Below are 21,125 nucleotides of genomic sequence, written 5' to 3'. Positions count from 1 at the left end.
CACTAACGATAACATACCGCATCACATTCCGTATCTGATTCTTGACAAAAATTTGAGAAATGACCTGGAGATAGGTTTCTATAGGGTTACAACCAGAGAAAGTCTTCATGGATATGGGGAGCGAGATATGGAGGTTTTGTATTTCAGGGACATGAGGATACTAAGATATGTGTCTGATTTTTAAATAGCACAGCTTCTAGTCCAAAATGAATCACTAAAATTCACTTGAGAATATGTTCTTTAAATATACTTATAAATATATTCTTCTCTGTGAAGAAATCTTATGCTCCTTAAAAGCTAATTAGTAGTAGCTTTCCTTTTTAGTTTTATCTCTGAATTTCAAGTTTATTGAAAAATATAGCATGGCCGGTTTGCTCATTAGTTAGAGCGCAGTGCTCATAGCACCAGGGTCTCCGGTTTGATTCCCACATGGACCCGGGAGAAGCAACGGCTTGAGCTTGGAGCTGAGCTGCGGGGCCAAGTGAGCTGCGCCCTCCACAACTAGATTGAAAGGCGGTGACTTAGCTTGGAGCTGAGCTGCGCACCCCCACCCCCCCCAACAGGTGGATTGAAAAACAACGACTTGACATACTGGAGGGGCACACTGTTCCCCAATATTCTCCAATTTAAAAAATACATAGCTTGTAGGATAACATACATTAAAGCATAGACCAAAGCCTAAGAATGTAGGCTGGCTGTATGCCAAAAAGGGTGTATGTGTATATAGCAGAATTTACAGAGAAAGATCAAGAAACCGAAAATGTTTCTATACTGGTTGGAAATGCCAGGTAATGAGCAAAGGTCATCAGTTATTTCCCCCATGGCTGCAAAATAGACTCCTGAAGAAGCACTCAGTGTGAACAAAAGCAGTAATAAAAAAGAAGCAATGATCCCAGCTTTTAGATGCAGAAGAATACATGAGAGTTCGAGTAAGAGTACATATTCAGAATCCAAAAGAGATTCAATATAACGTAATGTCTAGTTTTATTTACCCCTAGACCATAACAAATTCTGCATGGAGGCATATCACATGGATTGCCACATAATTTAAGAAAGAAAGTTATCCAGATTAAGTAAGAAAATAAAAACTATGTGAGATGATGAGGGGTTTGCTGCTTTAGTTGAGTGACACAGATTTATGTTAGGGAGCTATTTCAATGAACTCCGTTAAGGACCATACCGTTGGGGGACTCAGCTGAGCAGGACTAATTTTCATTCATTCATTCATTCATTCATTCAACATTAATTGAGCTACAACTACATGCTCAATACAGTACCAGACAGGATAGCAGATACTAAAGACTGTTTCAATGAGTATCTCACAATCCAGTTAGAAAAACATGCCACATGTGAAAAAAAATTACAATATGAGGCAACACACTATTGTTAAATGATGAAAACATCTAATTTGTGAAATACTTTTCTATGAGCCAAGCATGGTGCTAAGTGCTTTATATTAATCCTCTTAATCTTCCCAGCCACAGTCGGAGGTAGTCTGCTATTATCCCCATTTTACAGATGAGAACAGTGCACGTGAAACAGCATGCCTAAAGTCACACCACTTGTAAATGGCAGATCTGGAATTTATACTCAATTTGAACTAACTCCAAGATTTCTACACTTGATCTTAGCCAAAAGGCCGAGAAGCGGTAACTCCAAGATTTCTTTACCTAATTTCTTTACCTAAACTCTCAGTAAAGACATTGTAATGGGAATTCAGAGAATGGGGAGGGTTAACAGGAGGGAGGAGCTGAGGGGGCCCTTAAAGGAAAGAAATATGGCGGAGAAGGAAGGGCCTACTGGCTCAAGCATACAGTAAAGGCATGGAAACGAGCAAAGGGCTTGCGGAAACGATTCCATTAGCGGAGCTGTCCAGTGGAATTATATGGGGCCAGATTAGGGTGGAAAATGAATAGTGGGCTGAAGATTGTGAACTGTAGGTAATTACGGCCCACGAGAAACTAATGCTAAATTTCAAGTTGTAGGCCTATAGGAGATGAACTGTAGGCCTGGCCGGGTGAGCGGCTTCCAGGTGACTAGGGGTGGGGTCAGGGGCGCTAGGAACCCTGCTCCTGCCGCCCCATTTCTCTTCCCGACTGGACCTCACTACTCGGCTTCGGTTCGGCAGCGGATATCCAGCCAGGGGCAGTGCTACGATCCCGATCCCGGCCCGCGGAGGGGCTCCCTGGTGGCTGCGGTAGGCGGGTCTATTACTCCCGCCTCTGGTGAGATTGGCGGCTCATCCCGGGAACCTCCTCACGGCTGCCTCGTCCCCCGCCGGGATCCCGTCCTTTACCCCCACCCCCTCCGAGGGTTCCGCTCAGCTGCGGGGACAGACCTGGAGGCGGGGCTAGAATGCGAGGTCAGGGACGCGACAGCGAGCTCACCTCTGGGAGGGGCGGGGCCGCTAGCGACGGAGGGAGTTGGAAGCATTCCGGGCCCCTAGCGGAACCTTCGTCTACCTTGCTCTCCAAGCCGGGGCGGAGCCGGAGGCGGGCCCACAGGCGGGGCCGGGGCCAGTAGCAGGGCTTCGAGGTGGCCGCGGCGAAAAGGTCTGTTTCTCCAGCCTCCGCTGGGGTGGGCGACCGGCGGGGAGGTAAGAGTCTCAGGGAAGCAAACTGGCTCGCGCCGGGAACCGGGTTCTTTGCTGCTCTGCGGACCACCCGTTTTTTCCTTCCCCCTCAGCCGAGACTCAGAAGGTTCCGTTCCGCGGCGGGGGCGGGGCCGAGGCAGGGGCAGGGCTGCTAGTGGGCCGCGCCAGGCGGGTAGGGTAGGGTGGGCTGCCCTCCCCAGGGCCTCCTCAGTACCGCCTGAAGACAAAAAAGGCTCGGCGGGGATACTGTCGCTCCACGCCCGGAACTCAGTTCCCCGCTTCTCCCGCGGGGCCGCCAGATCTCCAGCCCCTGTCTTCGCCCCCGCGCCTTCCAGCCGTTCGAAACTCTGGTTGGCTTGTTTTCCAATCATACTTTGGTTCTATCATTTTTGTAAGTCCAGACCTGCGATCGACGGGCTCCTTCCCCAGAACTGACCGAGGCTGTGAGTGTTTGGGAACCAGGCCCGCTTGTCTGCTGTAGCCTGGGCGTCCCACCTCCGCTCAGCAGGTCAGGCACCGCGGCCCCGGGAGCTTCGCGGAGATGAGGAGCAGGAGCAACTCCGGGGTCCGCTTGGACGGTTACGCGCGGCTGGTGCAGCAAACCATCCTGTGCTACCAGGTAAGGAGGGACCATCCCGAGCTGCCCTCTCGTGACACTCGTTCTCCTACCCAGCCCCCTCTCGTGTCCTGAGACTTTGCAGTCAAGAGGTTTCCTCTTTAAATTCAGCCCTTGTTGGCCTGTGATTACCCCCCAACCCCATTCCCACCCGGTCCGCTACTCTTCACAGAATTTTTTGCCCACTGTTTGGGATCAAATACAGAAAGAACCCCTTGGGTGCCCTGGGTACAAAATGAGTCTTTTTGCATTGACTCTGCTTCGTTTGGATGAGAGAGGAGGTGTGTGTAAGTTGGGCAGAGCCCACTGAATGAGGACTGATGGGCCTCAGCCATCCTAATGACCCAGGTATTGAACTCTAGACTTGGAGGACAGTAGACAGGACTGAAGAAGCTCCTGAGGTTTGCATCCCACTCTGGAGTGTGGGATGAGTGCTGCTGCCCAGCCTATGGGTCACCTTTTTAGAGACCCACCTGTGAGGGCCCTTAGGGCTTACTCTGGTTGCTATTCTATGGATGAGAAAACGGGGCCAGAAAGGTTACTGCATGTAGTAGGGTCAGACCCAAACACAGGTCTTCCACTCCCAAGTTCAAGGGGACCTGTAAAGCTGCCCATGTGGTCTGAGATATGAATATGCCTGCTGTTTTGTATTAGTGGGCTAAAGTTATATGTGGGCCCATCAAATAAGACAATTGGACTATTTTTATTACTAGTGAAGAGAGCAGCTATGTTGCTGGCCCTTAATCAACAGCAACTATTTATAGGATCTCCTGTCAGAGAAGGAAGTGGCATTCCATGGTTAGAATCCTGGCCTGCTAGTTGGAAGCCATGGTCACTCCCAAGGCACTGGCCATTTTCCCTTCTTAGCCAGTTTCTCAGCCTTGTTTCCTCATTCTGGAAGTATTTAGTGTGTACCTATTATATGCAAGACACTCTGTCAGGTGCTTGGCTCACACGGAAGAATAAATGCTTGTAATGAAGTGAGATTTATGAACCATAGGACATAGGTTCAGAGTCCCTTGTCTGAAATCCTTGGGGCCAGATATGGTTTGCAAGTCAGAAATGTTTGGATTTTAGAAAGGTAATATAAATATATATTCTATAAGATAATATACATGCGTATATTATATATTCTATAATAACTAGCGGAGTCTTGACAGCACCCCTTAATCAAACACATTATTATTTCCACATCAGAATATGAACATTCACACTGAGTAGGAAGAGTGAAGACTGAAAATAGTTTCACATCAGTTCAGGTCATCTTTTGCCACCAAATGAGCCTTCTGAAAACTTATGAAAACACTTTACATTTTCAGAGCTTATTGGCTTTTGAAATTGCACGTGAAGGATTGTGGTTCTATTTTGGGGGGTTAGCCCAGTTTGGGGAACAGGGGTGGAGTCCTGGAAGAGATGGTGTTCAAGGTGAGAACTGAAGGAGTAGACAGGTGAATGGAAGTTATTTTTTGCCTTCCTCTTTGAATATTATAATTACATCTACAAAGTGTTTCAAAATTCAAGTTGAAAGGCCTTTCCCTTCAGTACTATGATGGAAGGGGCTGTAAGAAGCTTGGTTCCTGGGTTTAAATCCCTAGGTCTGCCTTGAACGTCATGTACTCAACCACTCTCAGTCCATACCCTCATCTCTAAAAGGGGGATAATAACACATGCCTTCACTGAGGTATTGTGATGAAAAACCTAGTGCCCAGGGTACTGCCTGGCACCCAGTAGGCAATCAGTAAATAGTGAGTGCTCTTGGTGGTGTTATGACTTTGATATAGGCCACACATACTCAGGCCACATGTCCTTGTCTCACCACCCTGACCCGTGATGCTCCCTTTCCTGAAGGCCCATATCCAGCTACTAATTGCTTTCTGGTCTTTGGACATAATTACCTCTCCCATTGATGTGGTGAGATCCTTAAGTATAGAGACCTCATTAGTTTTGTTCATTTTGCATCAAGCGGTACTCCAGGCAAATGAAAGGTACCCTTAAGTCCTTAGTGATAGAATACTTCCTGCAGTCTCTGAGCCATCCTAATGAGCCAGCTATTGATCCAGGCTTGCCTTCCCTCAGGAGCAAAAGAACTGTCTTCTCATTAAAGCAAATCTGCAGCGTTGGACTTTCCTCTCTAACATTTTAATGATTAAAAAGTTGTCTGAGTCTTCAGTTGTATTTATTTAGGGGGTAGTTAGTGAGAAGCCTTCATGTTTGCCCTGTTTTCCCCTTCCTGGCTGCACTGTCAAGCTCTGCTGGCTAACCAGAATGGTTCTGCTGGGAAATCCTACTTCTTCCCACCTTCCCCCACCCCACCCCAACAACTAGTCTTCACAGTTGTAGACCCCTAACCCATTTAGGGCAATTTCAGGTTATGCAATTTTACTACAATAACAAAATGAATGAGCTAGAATAATGGTTTCTAAAGTTTATGCTATATCTCCCCATCTATTGTAGATATGTACAGATATTTATGAGGCATTTTTCAATGTCAGCTGGTACAAGTTCTGAACTCTGTTTCTGACTTGCTTTTTAAATCAAGATGAACTTACATTGATGTCACTTGTTAGAAAACATTCAGTGTTAAACATGTCAAACTCATAATCATTCTTCTGTTAGAGGCAACAATTCATATCAGTTAGCATGTCAGCCAATTCCTTTTCCTGTATCTGTGGCAGAGAAGAATTTTTTCCATTACTAATTTGCCAAATATACTTGCTGCTAAATATTATTTGAATCTTCAAGGCAAAGAAGGAAAGAGCTATGTTTATAAAAGTGTCCTTTTGCAGGTTTGATTTTACATACAAAGAGAGTATAAATATGTACTATAGGAAATAGCTTCAAATATTTATTGACTTAAAAAAAAGAAATTCCTAGATTTATTTTGGCCCACATAAGAAATATTAACTTTGTACATGTCTTCAGGATCAGCTTTGTTTGAAGGATCACTCATAAAAGAGTTAAGTATAAAGTAATGATAAGAGAATATGGATCAGAAAGAAAAATAATGATCAAGGCAGTGTTCACTGTAACTGCAGATTATTTGGTATTAAAAGCAGATTAAGAGACCAGGACAGTAACTAAATATTGGTATTTAGTGCCAATGGAATTTAAAATGAGAAGACTGGGATAACTACAACATGAAGTAATGAGACAAATAGTAATAATAATAAAGACTAGTTTTGGGGGAAGGTTAAAAAAAGATATAATTAAATAGCAGAAAGTAATAACATGGCAGAAGAATGGAAGGAGACTGAAGGTAAAGCATTCTAAAGCCCTTATCGTATTAAGGAGGCTAGAGGTATTATATATTTTAAGTCGGGAGTTCATGTTTAAGCATTACCATTAAAGTAATATAAATGGAATACATAACTTTGGAAACAACGGAGGAACAAAGAAAATTTGATCACTCCAAGAGAAGAAAGGAAAAGAGTGCTTGGGGAGAGAAGGAAGTTAAAAAAAAAAAAAAACACCTAACAATTGTCACCCCAATAAATTTAATTTAAAAACAAACAAACAAACAAACAAACAAACAAAAACACAACACAGTAAATGTAAAGGACAAAACAAGAAGATGAAAATAAGTCCAACTATATTAGTAATCACAATAAATGTAAAATCTTAAATTAGCCAGATAATAGGAATTTTTTTTAATTTGAAAACTACATGTGGTTTATAAGAGACAAAACCTAAAACAGGACACTGAAAGGTTGAAAGTAATTTAATTGGTTACCCCCCTTACCCTCTGGTAGCCACTAAACTATTTTCTGTGTCTATGAGTTTCTGTTTCTCATAAGGGGGGGTAGGGGTGGGAGATGAAGGTAAGGGGGATCAAATATATGGTGATGGAAGGAGAACTGACTCTGGGTGGTGAACACACAATGGGATTTATAGATGATGTAATACAGAATGGTACACCTGAAATCTATGTAATTTTACTAACAATTGTCACCCCAATAAATTTAAAAAATAAATTAAAAAAAAAAAAAGTAATTTAATCGGACAAGATATACTAAGCAAATTCTAACCAAAAAGAAATTGTTGTGATTATACTAATATCAAATAGTAGATTTTGAAATTTAAAATGTATATTTTAGTAGAGATCAAGAATATTATTGCTAAGTGATAAAAGGATAATTCACCGAGAAAAGAAAGCAATTTCAAACCCACAGAATACTAACAACATAGCTTCAAAATGTATCCAGAAAAACTTGACCTAATTGTAGAATTTAAATCCATATTTATAGTGGGCGTTTTTAAACTCCCCTCTCTTAGATACTAATAGAGCAAGCATAGCAATAATTGGAACATAGAAAATTTGAGCGCCGTAAGAAACCAACTTGATCAAGTATGCATACATAGAACCCTGCGCCCCTCCAATAGAAATAGTTATTTTTCAACCTGGCAAAGTTTACTTTTCAAAATTGATGACAAATTAGGGTATAAAGAAAGTATCAAAAAATACTGAAAAATCAACTTTATGCACACCACATTTTTTGGCCAAAATGCAAGAAAATTAGAGAGCAATAACAAATGACTGCTAAAGCTCTCCCAAGTATGTTTGGAATCTTACTAAGCTCACGTCTAAATATATCTAAATAGATCATGGATATACATGTCATAGGTATATACATGTGTCATGGATCTAAAAAGAAATTATAATGGAAATTATGAAATATTTAGAACTGAGTAACAACAAAAGCATTCCAAACACAAATTTATGGGATATAGCTAAAGTGGGATTTGAAGAGAGATTTGTATCCTGAAATGTATATAGTAGAAAAGAAGATTTAAAAATCAATGAACTCAAGATTGTGAAAAGGACAACAGAGTATACCCAAGAAAATAGAAGAAAAGAAATAATAAGATAGGAGTAATAAATAATGTAATATAAAACAAATAATAAAGATTGACAATACCAAAGCTGTTTTTGAGAAAAGACTAATAAATAGCTAAACTTCTGGTAGGGTGATGGGAGAGGAGGCACAAATAAACAATATTAGGAGAAAATGGAAAAATACTATGAATAATTTTTGACATAAATTTGAAAATGTAAATGGACAGTTGCCTAGAAAAATGTTACCAATGTTAGCTCAAGAAAAAAACGAAATCCTAATTAGATCTATAACCATTAAAGCAATTGAATGAGTCAAAAAAATCTTAGTCCAAGATGGGTTTGCAGACTAGGACCATGGAACATTTAGAGGTTTATCTATTCATTTATTTTTGAGGGGGGAGGAATTTGGCTTTTATTCTGAATGGGAAGGGAGGCCATGAGAGAATTTTGACCAGATGAGTGACATCTGAATAATGTTTGAGAAGAATCGCTGTGGGGAAGGGGGAAAATTCCCTTTTCCCTCCTCTAGTTCTCTTTGGCTGACGAAATAATCAGATCAACAGGAGGCAGATTGATAAGAGAAAATCAAATTAATCTCATGCACGGGAACCCCACATACATCAGAGTCAGAGACCCGTATACATGAGAGGTTCAGAGATAGAAAGGGGGATTGAGGTATATAAGACATCCTCCCTGCGCCTCGGGTAAAGGCCAAGAGTTTGGCCGGCAGTGTTCTCTGTGGCTCCCTGCCTGGGCAACTGGCTGCACCACCCAGTGGGAAAGACATATAAGGAATTTGCATAAGACAGCTGTGCAAAATGGAGCTGGAGGAGTGTTATGCAGGGTGTCATCCAGGGTCTCAACTCCCGCTCCCCACATAAGAATGCAGTATATGGTGAGGCCAAAAAGGAACACCCACAGAGCCATAGATAGGGGAGTCACACCACGATAGTCTCGCTGGAGGCTGGGTTGGAGACACAGGAAGCAGGAGCCACACTATCCACAACCTGCTGTCCCTCTTTTCTGCCAACCAACCTCACTTGCTAGTTGCAATCCGCAATCCGCGCTTGCCAGCCACCATCCACTGCCAGCGTAGCCATGGCAGTTATATTAGTGGCCAATAGCTCACTGGTTACAGCTGACGGCCAACTAGCCACAGTTGATGGCCATCCGATCACAGTTGATGGCCATTTACTACCCGAGCCAGCACCTTTCCACGTGAGGGCGAGCGCCTGGAAACCACTGCTGGCCCTGTCCCCACAAGGAGCTTTATTTGTGCACAGAGATACACCTGAGAATAACCCAGATACTCCATTTGATTTCACACCAGAAAACTAAGATGGGGAGGGGGAGACAATATCTTTAAAGTCAAGAACATCAAGGATCCCCACTATCACTCCTTTTCAGCATTGTAATTGTGACCCACGTAACAGACATGAAAAAGAAATGAAGGGTACAGAGATGATCGTTATTTGCAGATAAAAGTCCCATAGAAAACCCAAAACGACTGGAACCAGAGTTCTCAATTTTAAGGGTATGTTTTGGTGTGATTTGTTATGCAGCAATAAATAATACAGAAGCTTAATCCTAAGAAAGTCTTTAGGGAACCTGGCACTTACATAGTTGATTGGATTCAAGCTTCAGTCTTATTTAAGAGCTTGTTTCAGTTTGTTTACATAGCAGGTAACATCCTTGTTTAGCTTCTGGGTTTGTAAATATTCTCTTTTCATTACTTTTCTTAATAGCAAAGAGAAGTGCCAGAATAACCAAAAAATATTTTAAGTCTAAATGTCCTACTTGACAGTTTTCCTTTAATTAAGTTGATTTCCTTCATCATTTATAGTAATTTTATATATTATATTTCTATGATTGTATTCTACAATATAAACAAGCAATTCACAAAAGAGGAAACTAATAAATGTGTAAAATGATGGTTCACTTCAGTAGTAGTCAGAGAAAGTAAAGGCCATCAAAACAATACATTCAGATACATTGGCAACACTTTTAAAGCCCAATTCTAAGTGTTGGCAAGGTTATAGAGAAGGGATAATTCTCATACACTACTCATGGGAAAATGTATTAGTTAAGATAGGCTAACTGCTATAGCAAGCAAAGCCCAAAATTTCATTGACTAAACACAGAGTATTTCTCATTCATATAATAGCCCCGTGTGGGTCCAAGTTAGTAGGGGTGACATCCAGAGACCGGGGCTACTAGTGGCTTTGCCATCTTCAACATTGCAGCTCCTGAAGTTACCCTGAATGTTGACATCCAGCTGGTGGTCAGGAAAGAATATGGAAGATTGTTCATGGGAGAGTTTTGTGGTCAAGACATGGATGCTGTGTACTTCATTCATATTCCTTTGGCTAGAACTCAAACACGTGGTTACATCTTACTGTCAGGGAGAATGGGAAGTGTAACGTAGCTGAATGCCTAGGAAGAAGAGAAAATTCAATTAGTGATTAGCTAGTAGTCTATGCCATAGAATCTGGGCTATAGACTATTAATTGCTACAATCAACTTGGAAAACAATTTGGAGATATTGAAGCTATGCAGGCCCTATGACCCAGGAGGTTCATGTCCAGATATAGGTATAGATACAGATGTAGCTGTATATATGTATATGTGTACACACACACATACTAATGATGTGTTCTTGCTCATTGCCCAAGGAGACATGTACAAGGCCTTTTGTTGAAGCATTGTTTGTAAAAGGGAAAAATTACCCAAAAAATTTGAATGTTCATCAGTTTGGAAACGGACAAAGAGAGCTAGGCATAAATTGGAATATGAATGACCTAGACGTACATGTGTCACATTGGATAACCCTCAGAAATTTACAGTTGAGTGAAAAGAAGCAAGTTATAGAAAAATAAGTATAGTATGCTGCCAAGTAGGTAGAACTTTAAAAGCATCCCAAATAATGCTCTATCTTGCTTATGGACACACATATTTGTTGTAAGAATTTTTTAAGCATGAACAGGAAAACTACATTCCAGCCGTCGAGTAGAGTTGCAGTTCTCAAGAGTGTGGTCTTCAGATCCCTTAGGATTCCTGAGCCCTTTTCAGGGCTGACAGATGGTTGCCTGGTCCCTGGATCAATTAGAGAAAGCGCTCAATGGATAACACTTTTTCCTTCCTGGTATAATCCAGGGCCCTGCCTTCTATCACCTCCTAACTTCAACTCCTTTTGGGTACAGCCAGGAGGAGGGCTTTTGCTGTGCCCTTTTCAGGACAGCCTTTAACTATTTTCGTGCCAGGTAGAAACGTTTGAATAATAACAAAGAAAGTCTTTGAGTCCTTCATTTACAAAAAGAGAATTGTAATAACCCATTACAAGGGAGGGATTTAGAATTGTTTCAAGTTGTGCAGGGATCCACAAGATCATCTAGTCAGATCACTTAGTCTCCTTTTACGGTTAAAGAATTCCAGATAAGAGGGAGTTGAGGGGACTTTTTTCAAGGTCATCCTTCTGGTGAGCTGACAGCCCCATGATAAGCACTCTGTCTTGTTGGAAACAGGCCAGAGGAGTGGAGATAAATACTTTAGATACACCACATTGTGAATACCAAATAAAGTTGCATTCTCCTTACTTTGTGTGTTAAAATCGTGAAACTCTAATAGGTTATTTCTTTAAATATTGTGAGGCAGATGTGATATTTATTTCACTCTGTCACATCTGCCTCACAAATGGGTAGGGGCAATATAATTAATGTTCACAAAATACATTTAGAGAAGTGGTTCTTAATCAAATGGGTTATAGACGCATTTGAGAATTTGTTAACAGCTGAATGTTCTATCCTTTCCTGAGAAAAATACTGGCACAGAATTTCTAGGAGTCTCTCACATCCCTGTCCGTACCTGCCCCGGGGAGACCCATCTGTGGACCACTAACAGATCCCCTGGAGAGCCCAGATGCGGAGTGACATTGATGCCTCCATGCTCAGAAGGAATAAAAGTCAGTCTTATAATTAAAAATATCAAATAGTGACACCCACAAATCTCCTGTTTGGGTGAAAGGTTACTAGTGAAGCACCCACTGAATCCCTTGATACCGCAAACTTCAGGTGTCAGCCAGGAGAATACGGACAGCGCCATTGCGTTTAAATGTTTTCTGTAAGTTTTCACAAAACAACACCAGGCTAAGGACTGACATCTTAGTAATTCCCACCTTACTATAGGAATTGGTGAGGGTCAAAGAATTAAAATCTCTTAAGAGAGTTGTAAAGCCATTTGCAGGTTTGATTGTAGCTAAGGGGCCCAGAACAGTTGCTATGAGTTTCAAAAGCTTTAAGTTGAGTACCGCGATTGGAAACCAAGCTGGAATGGAGTGGATGCCTGCAATGCTTGGCTCCCGACCCAGTTTATTTCCCTAGAAGCCATCATTTAGTCATATGAGATGGTGCAAAGGCCTAGGCCCAGGACGGCTTACACCTTGTGCATTATTTGTAAACTCACAGGGGGAGACTCTAATAAGCAGCAATTTAGGAAAAGACATCATTTGAAAGTGAGAATTGCACACCTATGATCTCCTTAGGTAAAGCGTGAGGCCGCTGCGTGTGAGAGCTTAAGTTTTCAACATTATTCTCTGAACGTCTGAGGTTTACCTATCAAATTACATAAAATCTATCCTTTAAGCTAATGGAAAAAGAAAGTGTAATCAGTAGTCTTGATTACAGATGCAATCATTTTAAAACAAATACTATAGTAATTTCTCTTTAAAAAAAAAATCTCAAGTCCAAGGCATTGTCCTTTGCCATCCCTTTAATATTTTAAGTGGTAGTTGCTAGAACAAAATCCCAGTACAACAAATGAATTTAACCAGTTTTTGGAGTTTTTAATAATAGAATTTTCACCTTCTATTTTTTGCTTTACCAACATGGAGGCAGTGGCGGGGGGTGGGGGGTAATGGTGAGTAATCATGTATTTTCAACCTTTATCCTAGTCTCTTCTGGGTATTTCATTTTAATAAAACTATACTTACCTCCCTTGGAACTGAGCAAGGCAGTGACATGCACTTAGCGATTCCCAATCCAAAGGGAAAAGAACAGGAAGGGCTTAGCTGGAGGCCTCTGACCTCTGTCTCATGGAACATAAGAAAGGGAGCTGGGGGGGTGGCGTGCTTCACAGAGGAGGGAGCGTGTGAAGGAGAGGCAGTTGCAGGAAGCGCATTACAGGTGGAAGAGCGCGTGCACAGGCCCGGAAGTGTGAGAGCAGAGTGTGTAGGAAACATTAATTCGGGTTTTCTGGGAGGCTAAGGAGGGAGCGTCAGCTGATTAGGCTTTGTATGAGAGGAAGAACACTCACGTGATGAGCAATGTATGACAATCTAAGGGACTTAGCTTCTATCTTGTAGGACTGGAGAATTCTGAGCAGGGCAGCGAAGTCTTGATATTCTAGATCTTTCTGTTACTTCCCTTTGTGGAGAATGGATCAAAGGAACCAGTACTAGAGTCAAGGAGATCAGTAAGGAGCTATTCCAATTTTCTTGTGGGGCAGAAGTAGGGGAAGAGGGAATTTATACTCTTTGTGCCATTTCTGGTGGGAAGCTGACAGCAGTCATCTCTGCCCTCCAGCTAGAAATTGCAAAATGTTACATTAAGTAGTTTGGTGTTGCATTCAAGCAAATGTATTTTGCCTTTATATTGCCTCAATCTTGGATGACTTTCATAGCAGCAAATATATATTTTTACGGTATCTAGTTCACTGTGGCTATATAAGCATTTGTAGTTGTATTTGTGAGGATCATTTCAGTTGTGACAGAAACTCACCTCACATGGCCTTTAAATACAAAAGAGAATTTATTGCTGAAATAACGGAAAAGTCCAAGGAATTGTTCTGGATTCAGGCATGGATGAATTCTGGAGCTCAAACAATCAAGTACATCTCTCTTCATTGCCGGGCCCTGTTTGACTTGTAGTGTGCTTATATTCTTCTAGAGTGGTGGCCTCTGCAGAAAGAGGCCCCAGTGAAAGTCCTGACAGAGAATGGTTCTCTGTTGGTCCAGTCTGGGTCACGTGTTCATCCCTGAACTGCACCCATATTGGCCAGGCCGGGGTCACATGTCCTTCCCTGCAGCTAGGGCCAGAGCCAAGAGGCAGACAGTGATGGGTCAGCCCCACTAGAACCACAGTGAGTCAGAGCAGGGGAAATTCTAGGCTATTACCAGACAAAGGGGCAACAGCTGCTAGACAGGCAGAGGCAACAGCATTTCCATTAGGGCGGGGATGAAGTGAAGGGCTCGAGGGGACCCATGCCTTCCAATCTGTTTTGAACCTTCCTTTTAATAGAAAGGGAAACGAGGCCCAGAGAAGCTAAGTGATTTGCCCAAGATCACATAGCTAGTAAGTGGCAGAGCAGAGATTTGGACCCAGGTGTGTCTTATAGATAGTAGGGTCCATGCCTACCACTACGTCATAGACTACACCTCCTGTTAGGATGGCCTTCAGGGTCCTTTGCCCAAATAACGCCAGAGATTGAGCCTGCATTACCTACAACCCTCTCCGTTCTATTTGGAAAATTCTAAGTGTTAGGAAATTCTTATGTGAGTTGAAATCTGACTTGAGTTTAGTAGCCAAAAAAATCAAATCCATCTTTCAAAGGACAACCTTTCAGCTCTTTGGAGATGCGAGCTAGCTCTCCCTTAAGCCTTCTCTAAACACCCGTCTTCTTCCCCTGTTCCCATGAGACGTAGCGTTTACCCTCTTCATAGTCCTCATCACCTTCTGGGTATGTTCCAGGTAGTGAATGTCCCTTTTAAAACATGGTGCTTGTCAGTGACATACGTGCCAGATGTGCTCTGCCAGGCTGGCAGTTCCGTGAGACTCTTGTTTCCCTTGTTCTGAAAACCACTTCAGTGAACACAGCGTTGCCTCTTTGGTACCCATTCCCATGCTGTTGGTGGGCTGCTAGTAAAACTTGCAGTCAATGTTGTACAGCTGAAATTTCTTGTACCTAAGTATTGGGGCAAGATGTGGCTGGGTCACAGGGCGGCTGCTGGGGTGGGAGGGGAGTGATTTGGAAAAGAGAGACGAGGCTCTGTTTAAAGATTTGTTGGGGGATTGGGGGTGGGAGTGTATGTGGATAGGGAGCTGAGTCAACGCAAATGTGTGGGAATGATGCTAATAAAATTAGTTCAACAGACATTTATGAAACATGTGAGCTCAATAAATTCTTGTTGAATTCTGTCTAGTTTCTTTCAACCTATTGTCCAAGTCCAAAAGCATTCAACTCAGCATCCAATTTGCAGCCCATACCTGCCCCTCCCCTCACAGACACACACCCTCGGAAAAACAGTAGAGGTCACCATTTCAGCATCTCTGCTCTCTTCTGTTAAAATCTGCCCCATCCCCCACCTGCTTGAGAATCATCTTTGTACTGCCACCAGCCAAGAACATTGTGTACATGCTGTTTCTTGAGCTTGTATGATGAAGACTTGAGCTTTTATTCTTTTCATTTTTCAAGTAGATAATTATATGTTGAATATGTGTTTTTAAACTACACACACACACACACACGCACACCACCCTAGGGACTCATGTACCCTGTCTTCTCCGGTCACCCTCCATCACTGTACCCCCTACCCCCACTGAAATTCACTGCCCTATGCTCTGCCTTCTTAAACTTTGCCTCTGTCCTGTGAATATACTATGTGAATATACAGACTATTACTATTCTGTAATTCCCTTATCTCTTCTGAGTCTAGCAATAGCCATTTCCTGTGTTTGAAGCTGCTTGCTGTTTTTGTCACTTTTCTACTTTTAAAGCAAAATTGAGGTTTTACCTCCTGTTTTAATCATTCCTGAGATTCATGCTGTGCATGCCTTACTTTCTTCTTCAGGGTTTTCTGAAGAAAAACTGAACAGAAGAACATACAGAATAAAACAAGTATTCTGAAAGGGAAAAATTACTTGTATCAGCTATGCATAATACAAGTATATATAAATTGATAATATAGATACTTTTAGTATCTTTGAAAAGATTTCAAACTATAAATCAGTAAAAATACAACCTTTGTTTTATATTTGTTCGTTTAATTATTTAACACCTAACTAGGCCATGACCTTGGATTAGAACGGTAAATAGAATAGACCATGCCTTTAGGAAGCTTAAAGCGTGGAAACAGTGCTTAAGATTATGCCAGACAGATACCCCATTTTCATGGATCAGAAGACTTAATGTGGTTCAGATGGCATTGCTCCGCAAACTGATCTACAAATTCAATGCAGTCTATCAAGATCCCAGCTGCTTTTTTGCAGAAATTGACAAGCTGATCCTAAAATGCTTATGGAAATGCAAGGGAAACAAAATGGTCAAAACAATCTTGAAAAAGAACAGCAAAGTTGGAGGACTCTCACTTCCTGATTTCAAAACTTACTAGAAAGCTAACAGTAATGAAGACAGTGTAGTATGATACTGGCATAAGGATAAATATACAGATGAACTGAACAGAACAGAGTCGAGCAGAATTGAGAGTTCAGAAATAAACCATTGATTTTCCAGAAGGGTACCAGGACAATTAAATGGGGAAAAGACTACTCTTTTCAACAAATGGTGTTGGGACAATTGGATATCCCCATGCAAATGAGTGAAGTTGGACCCCTTCCTATACCATACACAAAAATTAATCTAAATATAAGAGCTAAACCTATAAAACTTTTAAAACATAGGAATAAATCTTCCTGACTTTGGGTTAAGTGAAGCCTCCTTAATACAATATCAAAAGCACAAGCAACAAGGAAAAAATAGCTAAATTGGACTTCATCAAAATTAAAAACTCTTGTGCTGCAAATGATACCATCAAGAGAGTGAAAAGACAATGCACAGAATGGGAGAAAGTATTTGCAAATCATATGAGTATATGTGAGACTTGATTCAAGAATACATAAAGAACTCTTACAATTCAAGATGAAAAAGATAAATAACCCAATTTAAAAATTGGAAAATGATCTAAATAGACACTTCTCCAAAGAAGATATACAAATGATCAATAAGCACATGAAAAGATACCCAATACCATAAGCTATCACGGAAATGTAAATCAAAACCATGAGATACCATTTCATACCTACTATCATAGCTGCAATCACAAAGACATAACAAGTTTTAGTGAGAATAGGAAGAAATTGAAACCTTTCTACATGTAAAATGTGGAGGGTTCCAATGTAAAATGGTATGGCTGCTTTGGAAAACAGTTTTACAATTCCTCGAAATGTTATACATAGAGTTGCCATACAACCCAGCAACTCCACTCCTAGGTATATACCCAACAAAACAGAAAACACATATCCACACAAAAACTTGTACGTGAATGTTCATAGCAGTATTATTTATAATATCCCAAAAGTGGAAACAAACAAAATGCCCATCAACTAATGAATGGAAATACAAAATGTGATATGTCCATACAATGGACTATTATTTGCAATAAAAAGGGATGAAGTCCTGATACACCTACAACATTGATAGACCTTGAACACATGCTAAGTGAAGGAAGCCAGTCACAAAAGACCACGTATTGTATGATTCCATTTATATGAAATGTTCAGAACAGGCAAATCTATAGAGATAGAAAGTAGTTGGCTAGGGCTGGAGGCATGGGGGTCAAAGGCAGACGGGAAGTGACTGCTAATGGGTGTGGGGTTTCTATTTGGGGTGATGAAAATATTCTAAAATTGATTGTGGTAATGTTCGCATAAGTCTGTGACTATAGCAAAAACCGTTGCATTGTATCCTTTAAATTGTATCTCAATAAAGCTGTGTGTGTTTTTTAAAAAAAGAGTGTGCCAGAAATCACAGAATACATTTTTTTCTCCATCACTATCATTTGTCTTTTAAAAAATGTCATGTAAGTGGAATCATATGGTATGTAACCTTTGAGAGTGACTTTCACTTAGTATAAAGTCTGTGAGATTCATCCAAGTTATGTGTGTCAATAATTGTTCCTTTTCATTGCTGAGTAATATTTATTATGTGGGCAGACCACAGTGTGTTTATCAGTTTACCCACAGAAGAATATTTTAACTATTTCCAATTTTTGGCAGTTATGAATCGAACTGCTTTAAACATTCACATAGAGGTCTTCATTTCTCTAGGGTAAATACCTAGGAGCAGGATTGCTGGGTTGTAGGGTAAGTGTATGTTCAACTTTCTTAGAAACTGTCAAACTGTTTTCTAGAGTGACAGCACCATTTTGCATTCCCACTAGCAATGTATGAGGATTACAGTGGCTCCACACCCATGTGAACACTTACTATTGGCCATATTTTTTATGTTCGCCATTTTAATAGGTGTGTAGTAGTATGTCATCGTGGTTTTAATTTGCATTTCCTTAATAGCTAATGATGTTGACCTTTTTATGTGCTTATTTTTTTATCCATAGACCCTCTTTGGTGAAGTGTCTGTTCAAGTTGGGTTTTGTTTTGTTTTTTACCAATTTTTAAATTGGGTTGTATTTCTTACTGTTGAGTTTTGGGAGTTCTTTATATATTCTGGATACAATTCCCTTCTTGAATATGTGACTTGCAAATAGTTTCTCCCAGGATGTAGTTGTGTTGTTGTTTTTTAAAAAAAATTTTTATTGGGGAAGGGGAACAGGACTTTATTGGGGAACAGTGTGTACTTCCAGAACTTTTTTCCAAGTCAAGTTGTTGTCTTTTTTTCAATCTTAGTTGTGGAGGGTGCTGTTCAGCTTCAAGTTGTTGTCCTTTCAGTCTTAGTTGTGGAGGGCGCAGCTCAGCTCCAGGTCCAGTTTCTGTTGCTAGTTGCAGGGGGTGCAGCCCACCATCCCTTGGGGGAGTCGAACCAGCAGCCTTGTGATTGAGAGGACACGCTCCAACCAACTGAGCCATCTGGGAGGCAGCTCAGCTCAAGGTGCTGTGTTCAATCTTTAGTTGCAGGGGGTGCTGCCCACCATCCCTTGCGGGACTCGAGGAGTTGAACCGGCAACCTTGTGGTTGAGAGCCCACTGGCCCATGTGGGAATTGAACCGGCAGCCTTTGGAGTTAGGAGCATGGAGCTCTAACCGCTTGAGCCACTGGGCCGGCCCCTGTAGCTGTGTTTTTATCTCTTAACTGTCTTTCGCAGAGCAAGAGTTTTTAGTTTTGATAAAGTACAGGTTATCTCTTTTTCTTCTATGGATGGTGCTTTTGGTACCATGGCTAATTCTGCCTAAGTCTAGATCATGAAGATTTTTCTTCTATGCTTTCTTATAAAAGTTTTATAGGTTTACATTTTACGTTTAGATATGTGATCCATTTTGTGTTAACTTTTGTGTAAGGTGTAGGATTTAGATTGAGATTCATTTTCTTGCATATGGATATCCAATTATTCCAACACTATTTATTAAAAAGGTTTTCTTTTCTCCCATTGTCTTTACTCCTTTGTCAAAACTAAATTTGTCATTTTATGGATATATTTCTGGACTCTATTCTATTCTAGCCACTATGTGTCTATCCCTTTGCCTCTTGTTAGGTACATACACTTTTAGGATTGTTATGTCTTCATGTTGAACTGACCCTTTCATTATTATATAACATCCCTCTGTATCCCTGGTAATTTTCTTTGCTGTGAGTCTACTTTGTCTGATATTAATATGTCAATTCCTTTTCCCTCTTCCCCCTACCCTAAAGAGTAACAATTTCAGTTAATAACTTTAATACTTTTTTATAAGCCAGAAAGCAAAATGCCAGTGTTTCATCACCATCTTAATCTCTGATCACTTCAGATTCACTGATTGGTAGTCTGTAATGGGGAGGGCGGGGGGTTTCCAGCTCATTACAGCTGGCAGGTGAGATCATCATGAAAGCATAATTGTTCCCAGTTTGTTCACATAATAGTTGTTTACAATTATTGTTTCCCATCTGGGGGAAGATTCCACATCTCTACTCTGTTGAATTCAGGAATGGCCATGTGACTTGCTTTTGCCTGTGAGATGAAGGAAGAAGTGCCGTGTGTCAGTTCTGACCATAGCCTTAAAAGCAGCTCATGGTTGGCTGTATCGTTCTTCTTCTTTGCCATGAGATGGGCAGTGCTGTGGGTTCCAGCTGCTCCTGTAGCTTGGTTCCTAAAGGAAGGATAACAGAGTAGAACCACAGCTCACTAGGAATGGACATGAGAAATAATCATTTGTTGTTATGAATCACTGGGATTTTAGTATTGTTACTGTAGCATAGGGGCCACGCCCTGTATGGTTATCCATTCTAGGTTAGAGCCCTCCCCTTTTTTCTCATAAACAGGAGCCAAGAGGGGCACTTTCCTAAATTAGAAATGAAGTGTTGGAGAAGGTAAGAGGGGCCAAGAAATAATTGAAGTTAGAGGACAGACTGTGCAGCTCTTGGCCCCTTGCCCGTGATGAAACACGACTTGTTAGGCTCATCTGTCTCAGGCGTCTTCTACAGTTTAAGGATATCATTGCCCCCTGCAGCAGGGGTACTGAGTCTCGGCACAGGTTTGTCTTGTCTCCTCTTAACACTCTACCGCTGACTCTTCGTAGCTATCCTTGTAGCTGCCATTGACGGAGCTCCGCCCCATCCGCTTCCTTTATGGCTCCACACCTGTCACTTCAGGAAATAGTTGTCAAGTGGTAGAGTGGCTCTTCTTACAGAATTTGTCACTGATATTAATTTATTTTTGTAGGTGAAGTACACAGAGAATTTAGTAAAATAAAGAGAAGATTTATAATATATAAGTGAGCACAATTCAGAGCTAGCGAAGGAGAAAGGCAAAGAGCTGGGTGTGGAGAGGGTGCAGAGTTGCCAGGGTTTTTGTCTCAATTGTATCAATGGGACAAAATACATCCACTAGCAGTATTAATAGTAAAAATAAAAGAGGACACCCAGACATTGTGTTTTCCTAGTAAAAATAATGAGGGTTACATCAAGCTAACTTGCAGATTCTCCCCTAACCATGTATCTTCATCTGATTTCCTGAACTAATAATTACATGAAAAAGAAATAATGTGAATGAAATCGGTTCAAATAGGTCAATAATATTAATGTGGTTTGCAGTTATTGAGCACTGATTTGTGCCAGACACAGTCTAAAATGCTTGATACAAATTAAGTCATTCAATCCTCGCGAACA

The 21,125-nt window shown here is 41.2% G+C and overlaps 2 protein-coding genes across 31 annotated transcripts in view; one reads left to right on the top strand and one right to left on the bottom strand.

Moving 5' to 3' along the window:
* LOC109460239 (uncharacterized) overlaps positions 1-2,524 on the bottom strand; it is a 259,735-nt gene extending 257,211 nt beyond the window's left edge. For all 18 annotated transcript variants that reach the window (XR_016020010.1, XR_016020011.1, XR_016020013.1 and 15 more), the window contains exon 1: positions 2,388-2,524. The gene's annotated coding sequence lies outside the window, so the exon portion shown is untranslated. The remainder of the gene's footprint in view (positions 1-2,387) is intronic.
* Positions 2,415-21,125, top strand: part of PHKA2 (phosphorylase kinase regulatory subunit alpha 2) — a 69,756-nt gene continuing 51,045 nt past the window's right edge. For 10 of the 13 annotated variants that reach the window (XR_002139492.3, XR_012493325.2, XR_012493326.2 and 7 more), the window contains exon 1: positions 2,752-3,212. Coding sequence is in view for 9 of the 13 variants with exons in the window: in XM_088795077.1 (XP_088651203.1) it covers positions 3,135-3,212 (78 nt within the window). In the remaining 4 variants the exon portion in view is untranslated. Of the gene's footprint in view, positions 2,597-2,751; positions 3,213-21,125 lie in introns of those variants that run through there. The other 3 variants (XM_019755392.3, XM_019755390.3, XM_019755391.3) reach the window with 3 other exon arrangements.

This window comes from Rhinolophus sinicus, chromosome 18, assembly GCF_057876585.1.
Source record: "Rhinolophus sinicus isolate RSI-liver-muscle chromosome 18, RSI-T2T, whole genome shotgun sequence".
NCBI classification, from domain to species: Eukaryota; Metazoa; Chordata; class Mammalia; order Chiroptera; family Rhinolophidae; genus Rhinolophus; species Rhinolophus sinicus.
This window is presented reverse-complemented; position numbering and strand designations above follow the sequence as displayed.